Source organism: Rhipicephalus microplus, chromosome 7, assembly GCF_043290135.1.
Source record: "Rhipicephalus microplus isolate Deutch F79 chromosome 7, USDA_Rmic, whole genome shotgun sequence".
Taxonomy (NCBI): domain Eukaryota; kingdom Metazoa; phylum Arthropoda; class Arachnida; order Ixodida; family Ixodidae; genus Rhipicephalus; species Rhipicephalus microplus.
Window position 1 is genome coordinate 20,709,123 of NC_134706.1, and position 12,965 is coordinate 20,722,087.

A 12,965-nucleotide genomic window follows, 5' to 3' on the forward strand; every position below is an offset into this window, starting at 1 on the left:
TTGGAAGGCTCCGCAAACTTCGACCACCTGGGGTTCTTTAACATGCACCCAAATCTGAGCTCACGGGCCCACAGCCAAGTGACCGGTTTTGGAACTGCAAGAATGCGACACGTGGCTTAGTTTTTCGCGATCAGGCCGATATCGAAAGTACGAAGAATATTTCAACTTTCAAAGCGTGGGCGACTGCTGGAAATCACTCCCGAGAGCTTTTTTCAAGGCAACTGCGATACAGATATGGTCGCTCGTATCTACAGGAGAGAAAAAAAATCACGTGCATTGCCGCATCTGCCGATAAACAATGAACAAGCGTTTTTTTCTTTAGGGTATGGGGTTTTTGAAGGGCAAACCGCAAAATTAGCTACTGTCCGCCGGCCTATTTTAGAAAATGTAATGTTCTTGGTATCGAAGTGATGGCTTCTGTTGCGACTGTGCGTTTGCATTAACCAGCTGTTTGAAGCCTGAACTGGGAACACGAGATAAAACTGTCTACAAATAATTAGCCTTCGCGTGCTCGAGAAAAACAAGGTTTCCAGCTGAGGTGACTGCTTTTTAACCCACCTAATGCTATAAAACAATATTAATAGCCAGGAAAAGCATATCAGGCTATAACATTTTAAGTACTCTTGTTTTGGTGATGAAAAAGCGCAGTCTACCTATGCAGTTAAAACAGCTTATATTCACGTGGCAGTAGTCACACACGAAATCAACTGCGTTTATGTTATTTACACAGTGGGTAATATAGTGGGAAAACATGAGCAGTACTAGCACCATCTCATTGCCTCTCTCTGTTTTAAAACGAAAGTGTTTAAACACGTACTGGTGCTCACCAAGATTTCACTGACATGCTTTCTCATTGGCCTCGCAGTAATATTCCCCAGCAAAGAATGCACGCTAGCAGGTGACAGAGAAAAATCGAAAATTTTTTAGCCAGGCGTTCTGCAGAGAATTGAGCTTTTCAACTGGTCGGTTCTCGAAAACGTATTGTTGTAAGTCGTATTTGTCGGTGTACAATCCACACGCAACTGAGTTTATAGAGACCCGTAATGCTCAAGTAAAGATGGGTCAAACAGTTTATTTTACTTATCTAAAAATCGAGTGTCCTATGATCCGGTGCAAGCAAATTTTTTGAGAGTTTGTAACTGACATGTTTGTAGTCCTTTGAAAATACAGCTTAGGCCTCTTTACCCATAAAACTTTTACGATGTGCAAAATAAACATAAGTGACGTCCAGTACAGGGGGTGGGGGGGATTCAGTTATGCTTCACGCTCGTGCGCGCGTTCGCATGTGTGCGTGCGTATATGCGCAAGCAAAACTTAAACTTTTGAACAAGGTTGAATCCTCTTTGGCTACACCCACGGTGACGTCACTGCGAATTAGCAGTCTGCGAAGTTGAGGATGGCGTCACCACCGGTCTAGTTATCGGGAAACCTTGCATTCTATCACATAACAAAGCTCCCCTGTGACGTAGATTTCATCGCAGCAGTTTGTTGGCGGTTGACTTGCACTCCTGATTTTCAAGGTCGAATGTTCAACACCAGCAGCATTTCGACAGAAGCGAAGTGCGAGTAAATTGGTGCATGCGATTTCACTAGGTAGGTTTTCCAGTTGCGTGTGTGTTTACCGTCGTGCATACCAAAGCACAACATTAAAAGCTCCAACGGAATTTTTTTTATTTAGATATACTGCCATCTGATTAAGGGACATTGCAGTAGAGGGTACATAATTTGCTTTGAAATTCGACATAAGATGAAACAAATTAGCATACGTTTGCCATTGATAATACCTAAAGCAGTTTGAACGTATATTTAATGGGCCATGTAGCCCAAGCTTTTAAAGTCTGTAAAAATGACATAGAAGGTGTAGAATGTTACAAGCGAATGAAACAATGGCTTTGTTAAGACTGACATACTGCTCTCTGGGAACCATACGTTTCACAATCATAATGCCACGTTCTTTTCCTCAAGTTTTGTTATTGCCCCATTACACTATGTTGAGCGCAAACCATGCCTACGGTGTTAGAGAGGCATCGGGGCTGTAGAAGATTGTTTTGTTAAGATTACGCCCACGTTGAAACCTTTCAGATTATTCTGGAACCTACGTCGCCACTGGCGATAATGCTAGAATGTTCAAATTCCCGACAATGTATGTACCAGAGGAACACGTGGTCATGGGCACGCCACAATGCGTCAGCGTATCAGTGCACGAAGGCGCACCCATCACTATTGCGAGACCGAATCCCGAACTACACCGAACTGCATTGCAGATTCTTATCACCGTGTGCGAGCTTCGAAGGCGTGCATTGGATGATAATGGCAAGGCCGGCGTATTGCTCTGTCTCTTTCTGCACGCAGAGAACTCAGACTGCTGAAGAAAGAAAGATACGCCGTTAACTTTGCCCCTTGTTATTTTTCAAACTGATGACGCTTCCAGCATGTACTCCAGCTACTGCTCCCGAAACACTTGTTTCCGTTCACCTTTTTAATAAAGTAAGATGTGATTGCGCTCCTGTTCCTTCAAATTGCTGCATGCCGAAGCAAGACAATTTTCGCAACGTTTTCGCTTGCAGCTGTTTCACAAGTGAAGGCGACTTGTAGGCTTCACGCAGAAGCCATGTTCACGCAACAAGCTTTATTGCGGCTATATTGACAATTTGCGCAAACCTCCAAGCTGACTTTCCTGCAAGGTTGTTTTCCAACCAAAAGGCATCTTTCAGAGAATGCTTTTTTCACTCATTGTGTTTTGACCTTCCCCCATTTCCTTCTTTACGAACGGTGCCCCGCCACGGTGGTCTAGTGGCTAAGGTACTCGGCTGCTGACCCGCAGGTCGCGGGATCAAATCCCTGCTGTGGCGGCTGCATTTCCGATGGAGGCGGAAATGTTGTAGGCCCTTGTACTCAGATTTGGGTGCACGTTAAAGAACCCCAGGTGGTCAAAATTTCCGGAGTCCTCCACTACGGCGTCTCTCATAATCATATGGTGGTTTCGGGACGTTAAACCCCACAAATCATCCAAAATCTTCTTTACGAACGACGGGTGTCTCGACCACCATGCGACTCGAGGGTTCGTTCAAGATGGGACAACCACTAGTCATTGTTGTTGAGTGATTCTTGAAAGAGGAAGAAGGCACCTAATTTCGGTCAGCCTCTTGGGCGACACGGCGCAGTGCCTTGTGGGGGAAGGGGGAGGCGAGTAAAAGAGAATAGATGGGGTGGAGGAGGGGTGTGTGTAGGATGTCAAGGTCATGGATGGAGCAGCAAACAAGGCAGGGGCAGGGTCGGCAGGTCTGTGCTCATCTGTAGGCCGCTATTCCCGTCTCCTCCAGGAACTCTACCAGGCTCCGGAGCGCTGGCAGGTGTGGACCAAGGAGGATATGCATCCTCCTTGGTGTGGACGGGATGGGTAGAGCAGGTGGGGGAAAAGTCTTCAGCTCCGCAGTCGTGCAGCTCGCCGGGAAGGGAAGCTGCCTTTGACTGCTGCTGGCCCTGGACAGGATGACACATGCTGCGGCTGTGGTGCCTTCTGTCATTGCGGATCCGTCAGTGAAAACCTGCAGCGGCTCCTGGAGCTTGCAGGTGGCGGCCGCAGGTATTCCCCATCCCCAAGACTCTGCGCGGTGCTCCCTCATGGGCTGCAGGAATTAGGCGTCTCATTCTTCCTCGAACCCCCACCACCAACAACAGAAGTCATTTTGTAGCATTCGCGTGCCTTTACTGAGATAGGAGTGGTAAGAGTACAGCGAGCAAGAAGAGCAGTCTGGGCAAGGGAGCTTTTTTCCCCCCTTTGGGTTGGAAAATAACCTTGCAGGAAAGCCGCCTTGCAGACTTCCGCGAATGGTCAACTACACGTGCCTGGATTCCATTGAGTTTGCAGAGCACATCGAATCCTCGAAAAACGTTCGAAGTCATGCGCAAGTCATTTCGCTAAACGGCAGTTTGTCACACTCCGGAAGAGGTAACGAAACACGACGCAAACATGCATCAACACCTAGGCTCCTTTCTCAGAATAAACCAATGACTCACACTTGCTTCTAATTTAGCGTGTGCCGTTACCGAAACTGAATGAACAACGATAGGTATAGCGCGAGAACAAAACGACGACACAGAGACAAGAAGGACACGAGCGCTAACTACCAACTGAGTTTATTGCGCAGAGCGCGAAAATATCGTGTCTCTGTGTCGTCGTGTTGTTCTCGCGCTATTACTATAGTCATGTCATGCTAACTATAGCCCAAGCTTCCTCACTTTTAATGAACAAATCAGCACATTCAACTAAATGTAGGCGCGCGCAATTAGATGCGATAAAGCTCGTTGAGTGAAGGTGGCTTTTGCGTGAAGCGTAAGAGTCGCCTTCACTTGTCATAGGGTTGCTAGAGAAAACGTCGTAAAAACGGTCTTGCTTCAGCGTACATCCGCTTAAGGGAACACGAGTACAAATGCTATTGCACGTCTTACTTGCTTAGAAAGCAGAATGCAAACGCGTGTTCCAGGAGCAATAGCCAAAGCACATGCCTAAAAAAAGGGGGGGGGGGGGGGGGCAAAGCTTACGGCTTACCTTTGTCCCTTCATCATTGCTATAAGTTCCTCTGTGTGCAGCAAGGAACGAAGCAGTACGTCGGCTTTGGGATTATCAGCCAATACGAGCCTGACGTCGATGCGCCTTGCGTATTCGTAGAAAACACTCGTGGACTGTACGGACTGTGCCTCGCTTGAGCCTCTGTCATGGCAGTATGCACACGACGGCCGACAGATAACAGGAATTTTGCAGAAGGTGTATTGTAAATGTGAGAATAACTAGGATTTCCTGGAGCTAAGTGAATGAGGCCTGGTTATAAAAGGAGCCGTGCTACTGACAATCTTTCACTGTCTATCACAAATGACAACTTAGCGATTGTCCTAATTTCATTTACCAATGCTTTCCACCGGTGACACCGACAGCGATAACTATTCGAGAGTGTCCATATAATCGCGATCACAATAACAAAAATAATGGTATCCCTGTGTGCACAAATCAACAGTATGCTGTAAACGGATTCTTATGCTGATAGTAACTGCTAAAAAAAAAGTTGGAAAAGGGTAGCCATCGCCAAGTAGCAGTGACAACACCTACTCCGTTTATGCTGTATTTCAATAAAAAAGAGTGAGTACCTCCTTCCCCCTTTTGGTATTACTTGAAGTGACCGGCCCTCTGTCTTGATATTTGCCTGTGTGATGTTACAGCACGGGTTTCCTACAGCTGCAAATTCCAGCCTGTGGATATATCATAGCAGTCTGTTTTTTGCAGAATGTACCGTCCTCTACACTTTTCGGTACTTGTGCTGAGCTTTTGTTCTGCCGACCATTTCTAAGCGCTTACCATTGTTCTAGTTCTAGTTATGATATTCAACTGTTGTAGTTCTGATAATCAAAACAAAGACAAGAAAATTAAAAGTGAAACAGCGGAAAGCGCCCGGCACGCCCAGCCCCTACCACCACCCAATCAGAGCTAGAACGCAAGCAAAAAAAAAAAAATGCATTGCAGAGGCATCGCGCAGTGTGCCTGAAGCGGACGTGGGCACCTGTCAGAGGTGATGACTGGACAGAGCGCACTATGCGTTAGCTAATGCCCGGGTCACGCATTCCACTGTTCGCGTTTAATTTGACGCCGATAGTACATAAGATGACTGACGGAAGGCACACACAACACGAGAAGCCAAGATAGGTTCTGTTCTATAGATTCGGCGACGAGAAGCCTTTGAAATGCAGCATACCAGCTAGGCTAAGAGGACGATCTATTTTTATTGTTATTGCCCCGATAAGACAGGGTGTCTGATACGGAATACTTTCATTCGCGGGCAAGACATTTGGCAGCATAAGAAGGCCCGTGACACTACTTGCAGTCGCGCGCATGAGCGAAAAAATGTAAGTTTAAATCATGATCGCGATAAGCTGCCACTAAGAACTCAGTTTGCCTAAACGACGATAAGATGTTTCGTATAATAAATATTGCCCGATTGTTGACAGCTGATATTTTGCATGGTAGTGAAATGGTCGGACATAGATCAGTAATTATTGTGACGTCAAGACCCCCCAAAAGAGTGCTCGGTACCCGATTTTCAATACTTTTAGGCAGATAAGCAAGCAGGCAGTGAGAAAAGATGCAGGCTGGTTCTTTGCCGGCTTGTATTTTTCATGAACCCTTGATGAACAGCTGCGGATAATCCTCCTTTCACGACATGGGCCACGAGGTACGCCTGCTAGCGCAAGAACTGGATTTGGAAGAACTCAACCGACGCATCCCGGGACTAAACCTCAACGCTCCTTGCAGTGGAACGGGCGTTGGCGAAGACTACCGCAGTATTCCGACGTCCGTCTGTCACATCTTCGACTATCTGTCCCGTTGGAATTACGTCCTATGGCACGTCGGCCTGCAGCTACGAGAACCACGTTGCCCAGGAAAGCTGTCCCTGGTGCGGGTCGTCTACAGGGGCAGCGCTGGCTGCATGCAGCGAGTGCGAAGCCACTTCGGCCGAATCCTCTTCCACGTCCTGCTGGTGAAGCACAGTTGCCTCGAGAGTGCTCACCTGGATGAGACCCTCGTCGAAGGCAGCGGGCTGGGCGAATGCCGGGAGTGCGTCGTCTCGGCGCTTGAGAAAAACACGAGCTTACGGACGCTGACGCTCGGCAGCCTCTTCGACGACTACAAGTGAGCATAGTCAGGAGTCCGACGAAATCCCGTCTGGTCGGGGACAAACATAGTGCAAAATAACAAAAAACGCCGACCAAGAAGAAACACACAAAACTTAACAAGACGTTTCGGCTCCCCACACGGGAGCCGAAACGCCTTTTCAAGTTTTTCACTGTGAACAAGGCTCCCATGTGGGGAGCCGAAACGTCTTTTTAAGTTTTGTGTATTTCACCTTGGTCGGCGTTTTTGTTATTTTGTACAAGTGAGCATAAGTGTGCGTGCTTCATCAGCACTTGATTAGGGAGTTTTAGAATAGCGCACCGCGAGCCCTTGTGGTGCGGTCGCTGCCACTGCGCATGCGTCGTAACGCGAGTCGGCGTTCGCGGACCGCACGCAAAAAATCCGCAATTGCGTGCGGTCATGGCAGCCCGCAAGCGCTGGCTTCGAGGCTACGGGCGGTGATGGCGGCTCGCGTGTCGCCCTCAAGCGCTGGTTTCGAGGCTACGGTGTCGCTGCGATCGTGCGTTGCGGTTCGCAGCAGGGCAAACGCTATTCTAAAGCTCAAATGGCGTCCGCAACACCCGCTGCGCTTGCAAACGGTATTCTAAAGCTCCGTATTATTGGGCCAACGGGTGTTTTACTGAAGTCGGTTGCAACGTAAAAGTACCCAGCAACTCTGTTCCAACCCCTAGTGAGTATACCAGTCATAGAAGTGGGCAAAAAAATGGCGCTAGGTGGTCCGTGGCCCCAAGGCAAGTACTATTTTCATGTAGTTTTCGTGTGCGATGGGTGCAGTGGTGTTGCGCTGTGAGCCACACACGATTCGCCATATATTCACCATAACAGCGGAAGCGTTTCAGCCGATCGCCGCGAACGGCGTGGACAGGTAGTGCCATCTGGCGGACATCATGTACAATTGGGCAGGTTCCGGCAGTGTCAGGCAAATTTTTACGTCAGACGTAGAAGCGCACTCAGTTGGGTTTAGGTATTGCGGTTTTTCGGTCATTAAAATTATTTTCAAATATTTTGAGCATTTAAGTCATTGGGCGCGTGAGAAGAGTTTCTAAGGAACATAAAAGCACCATTATTCTGACATGGTCAGAAAATCGCAGGAATTGACCTTTAAGGTATTACCTGTGAAAGAGCATTGTTGCCGGTATCTTCGTTAAAAACTTTTGCATGAAGTTGCACTTTTTGACCAAAAGTCTGCGTCAGGAACACGTGTGTGTGTGTTTGTGTGTGAAAATCGCTCACAGTGGCACCTACTTTTAGAATGAACACAGCTCAGCATGGCAGCAATCTACGGAGTGCCAGTGCATCCGACGTGACCACGCATCGAAGTGGCGCAGGCGCACTCGAGCGCGCCGCTCTTGCTGTACCGCAGCCGGGTAAGACCAGCACCTGCCTGCTGCAGATCGACGCCCTCGAGTAATGTTGCCAAACGTAGCAGACGACGTAAAGTGTATCCCATGTCTTCATGTGTGCAAGTGCCTCTGCACTTGAATGCGTGGCGGCTACAATGGCACTCTGCGGAGGGCTGCTACATTGAACCATGTTCGCCCTAACAGTATAGATGGCCCTGTACTAACTGAAATACATGAAAGGTGCTTGGCGTCATGAAAGTGAGCGGATGCGATTGGATAGGTCATTTATGCGAGTTGTCTCTGCAGGTGAGGGAGCGGAGGCTGTGAGTGGTGCTTATGTTTATGCCTAGGTCGCAACCCAGTCGAGCGCTCTTAGCTCTTCAGTCATACAATGATGATCAAAATGACGCATTTTGCGCATGCAGGAGACGCGTGGTAACGTTCGGTTGTAGTTAGGTTGCTGGCGACGTTTCGCCGAGGGGACTTGTCTTCGTGCAAGCAACCTAAACAAAGCAGTCGACTGAAGTCTGATTTTCTTTCGGAAACGTAGTTTCCATAGAGTGTGCGAAACGAATGAGCGAAAAAGGTGCTTTTTGATCCTACAGCAAACACCGTAATCTGGCTTGCTCGTGTTTACTTTCTTGAAGACTCGGTAGTCGTCTCTATCATATCTCTATAGTAGGCTATGCGACGCTGAAAAGGCACGTGCCATTCTTGATATGAAATTACCGGGCATGTGGCGATAATGCAGGGTATAAGGCCCACGAGATAAAAGGCTATAAATCTTGTGGGACAAACAATTGGCGGCGTGTTTGCGTGCTTGGCTGAAACTGTTGTCGAAATGCGATAGTCTTCTGTTCAAAGGCACTACGTGAGATATATGGACACCCTCTGGCAGTAAAGGCGAGATACTAAAGCATGCGTAGAACGCTGACTCTGCATCATGTCGTCTTAGGGAAGCGTAGGGAACACCCGATTTTTCGCTCACGACGTCGCATTGCCAGCACAGCGTATACGAAACGCTATGGTCTTTAGAACTACGCCCCTATGCATTTTCTATTAAAGAAACACACTACCTAATGCTTACGTGTTGATGTCGTGCATCAGATACCCGTAATACTCGCTTTTTGATCGACAATGTTCACTAGTATGAACGCACCCACTAGATCAACGTGGCTTTGCGTTGAGTAAGCGCTTAAACTTTCACCGGGCGGATGAATCGTGTGACAGACAAGAATTTCTGCGTCAAAGTATCCGAAGGAAAGGTTTTGTCTTTCAAAAATATGTACGGGAATTCGACTATACTACGAAGTGCCAAGTGCATGTGTCGCTCTGGAAACCAGCGACGGCCGTTCGCAGAGTTCCCCTTGCTTAGTTTACCGAAGCGTACTTGAATGACGCCAATGGTTGAAGTAAGCTTCTTGTGGCGTTTGTCCGGTACAAATATAATTTTGCGAGGCAGATTCACACGCAAAGTGTGGGATGTTTGCGCTACCTTTTGCTGAGCTCTATCAACACCCTGGCTCCGCTTCAGGCCTGCAATAAAGTGGCGAGATCGGCACGGCCCCATCGGCCGCCTTCGACGTCATCTCACGTCTCTCCTTCTCTCGCCGCTACACCCTGTTTGCTGTCGCAGTTTAGATATGCGTTTTCTGCAGCGATGTTCTGTCCAGTTGCTATCCCCACCAGATTCCACGTAGGGAATCAGCGCTGTTCCGGCGCAGCACCAACGCCATGCTACGCAAGAAGAGAGGCATTCGCTCTTTCAGTGAGATTGAGGGAAGTGGAAATGCCGTAGGCCAGTGGGATCAGATTAGGGTGCACGTTAAAAAACCCCAGGTGGTCGAAATTTCCGGAGCCTTCCACTATGGCGACTCTCACAATCATATAGTAATTTTTGGACGTTAATCCCCACATATCAATCAATCAAACTCGGTGATGTTGGCGCCCTCTCTCGGAGTCCGCCATATATGTCTGGAAAACTTAAGAGTTGATGTTAACAATTGAGATTACTACTAGGCTAGTTTTCTTAAATATGTTATTTTAGAGTGACTTTATTAGTTTTGACCAGGGTTTCAGCTCTGCTGACCTTGTTAGGGTGAAGCCTGTAGAGTGCTTCACCCTATAAGCGTGATCATGTCACAGGAGAGGAATGGATGACCAGCAAGCCTGGCTCCTCAAGTACTAAGCATTGAGAGCCGTTTTGATTTCCCGCCCTTCAGGGGCGGATCCAGCCACTAATTTTAGTGATCGGGGCAGTCGCTTCAAATAATGCTTGAACGTCTGAAATATGTAACTGGAGAACAAGAAATTTATTCATTTTCAGCTTTAAATAGCAACCTTTAAATGATTCCGCACTTAAATAATCTAAAATGCAACTTTAATGCATACTTTTAAGTATGTCGCAAATCCTTTATAAGTGAGGATTTCGGAACAGAAACCGTACTTCAGAACCACGTAACATGTCATGTGCCAGCTCTTCGTAACGAAAATACTAAATAAACAAAACTATTCAAGAAAGCTAGAGCTTGCGTCACCCAGGCCAGAAAGAACAAAGTCAGAGCTGTTGCACGTGGTTCGTGTTCTCCGCCATCAGCTAAAGAACAATTGGCTCTAGCATATGATACCTTAGACGAGACGGTGTTAGATTTTTCGTGCTGTAAGATCTATTTTTCCAGTGAGCACTTGACAGCCAACGTCAAAGGTGACACGCATTTCGGGCCTTGCTTCCTCGAAGTTTTTCGGAATGTCGACAATTCGTGAAACTCGGCAGTACAGGGTTAACACTGAAAAGGGGGGCGTGGTCATTACTTTTTTGTTTTTATTGTTACGAATGTGTGTAATGGCATAAATACTGTTAATGCGTGCTACGTGTCGCCCCACTCATTCTTCCTACCTGGGGACAGCAGGCGGACGGCATGCTCTCAAGGGAAGGGGAGGGGGTGCTGACAGGCTCTGGCGGAAGGCGATAGCTCCTACCGCCCCTCCTGTCTGGATCCGCCACTACCGCAGTGCCCTTACATCACGGAGCTCTTTAAATCATTCATTTCTCTGTTGCATGCATCATATGTCTTGAGGATTTTCGCATACCTTTTGTAAATGAGTTTTTACGTAGGCCGTTTATTATTTGACCTGCTCACTCAGACACGATTCGCCACGTTTCTTCCCACAGGAGCATTCGAGAAGGCGTGCTCACAGCCGTTTCCTCAATGACAAACCTGAGAGAGCTGGTCATCCTGGGCCGTAGCGTGGAGCCAGAGGTCCTGCTAGACGCCATATGTCCGCTCCTCGTGGATACCATGTGCCTAGCCACTCTCTCGATGCCCAAAGTTGTCTTTGACGGAGAAAGCAGCATGCGCCTAATAGGCGCTCTCATGGAAAACGATACAGTCGAAGATCTCTCCGTACACGTTAGCATCCTGCACTCGTACATTGCGTACAGACTACCCGCGTTCTCACACTTTTTGGCCACTGGCGGGCAGCTCACCTCGCTCAGTGTGGAAGGTGTAAATTCAGACCCTGAGGGCACGTGCGCATATATCGAGAGTATCGTCGAAGCACTCGTCCTTCGCGGTGAGCTCGAGCAGCTCCGACTCACGGGCTTCCTCCTAAACGCCGAGTGTACGGCTCTGCTTGCGCGATTGGTGTCTCAAAAAGATGGGTGTCTAATTCAAAGCCTCGACGTCAGCGGCTGCTGGTGGAGTATACCAAGGTTCTTATCAGAGCACCAACGAGTCGATAGAGCTACTCGCGACGAACAACCTGATGACGCAGCAGTCTTCAAAAAGTTAACGTGCCCCTGGGTTCAGGCGTATGACCACACTGCGCGAGTGAAGCTGACGTTTTTCGCACTCAGCTTCGCGGGACTCAAGCCGGATGACCTGCTAGCTCTGCTCAATGTCGCCGTAACCATCGACTATCTCCGGACCATCTCGCTGAGGGACGTTTCGCGATACAATCTGGTGCAAGTTTGCCGAGCCATATGGGAGACTGGAATGAGTGGTCGGGTACGTCTGGAAGACACATACATCGTCGACTCGTCAGTGCTAGCGGAGCTTCGGGAGTTTCCGGAAGTAGTGCGTAAGATGGCGATCAGTTCTGTCGGCTGCGTGAATCCGAAGGCGTTTGGAGACATGGTTCATCTGTCGTGCTCACGATACAAGGTGACTACGCTCAAGCTTATGTTGACGCAGGAGGTCCTGTCTGACATTCCCACGTTTGCCAAGCTGAGCAAGTGCTTGAGAAGCTCTTTATGGCTAAGCGAACTTGCGCTTATTGGTTACAAGCAGCCCGATCTGGACCTTGCGCTCAAGTCAGCAGACCCTCCTCGCAGCGTTCTTCTTCAGGCGATATCCCAGAACATGAGTCTTCGAGCACTGCGCCTAAGTGGTATTCGTCTCGGCGAAGACAACTTGTTGTTCCTGGCTTACCAAGTCGTCACCGGCAAGACACTGTCCGAGATATTTTTCGCGTCCTGGGACTTGGCCGAGAATGACTTTTTCCTCAAAGTCTTGGCCGATCAGTTCCGCAGGAACAACACCGTCACAAAGTTGCACGTCCGGGTACCTTCGAACAGCGTAGATGATGAGCGATGGTTCGTTATCGATGATGTCATCAGCCGCAACACAGGAAACCTTACGTGTGCGGCGCACTTTCTGCTGGGTGACCGGTCACCACGTTGCGAGGCTGCATACAAGGCTCTGTGCGACGCCCCGGCCTTGAGGAAAAAATTTGAGGAGCTAACGAAGGGAGGCATCACAGTGTGAACTACTCAGAACATTTATACAGCTTGAACGTAAAATATAGCTTGAAAAGTCTTTTAGGAATTTTCAAACTGAGTTACACTTGTTAGCATGGTTTTAGTAGGACGAAGAGATGTTCTCCGACACTGTATATGTACTGGAGATGAAAAAAGAAAAATACACAGTGCCACTGGA

At 48.2% G+C, this 12,965-nt stretch overlaps 1 protein-coding gene across 1 annotated transcript; it reads left to right on the forward strand.

Moving 5' to 3' along the window:
* The first annotated feature begins 6,120 nt into the window (after positions 1-6,120).
* Positions 6,121-12,965, forward strand: LOC142766834 (uncharacterized). Its single transcript, XM_075868058.1, has 2 exons — positions 6,121-6,682; positions 11,201-12,965. The coding sequence occupies exons 1-2, from the start codon at positions 6,213-6,215 to the stop codon at positions 12,792-12,794; spliced, it is 2,064 nt and encodes a 687-aa protein (XP_075724173.1). The 5' UTR covers positions 6,121-6,212; the 3' UTR covers positions 12,795-12,965.

Bases quoted from the DNA above. Each gene is read 5' to 3' on its own strand.
- LOC142766834 (XM_075868058.1), top strand. From the start codon at position 6,213: ATGGGCCACGAGGTACGCCTGCTAGCGCAAGAACTGGATTTGGAAGAA. The intron at 6,683-11,200 runs GTGAGCATAGTC...TTCTTCCCACAG, and splicing joins AGCCTCTTCGACGACTACAA to GAGCATTCGAGAAGGCGTGC.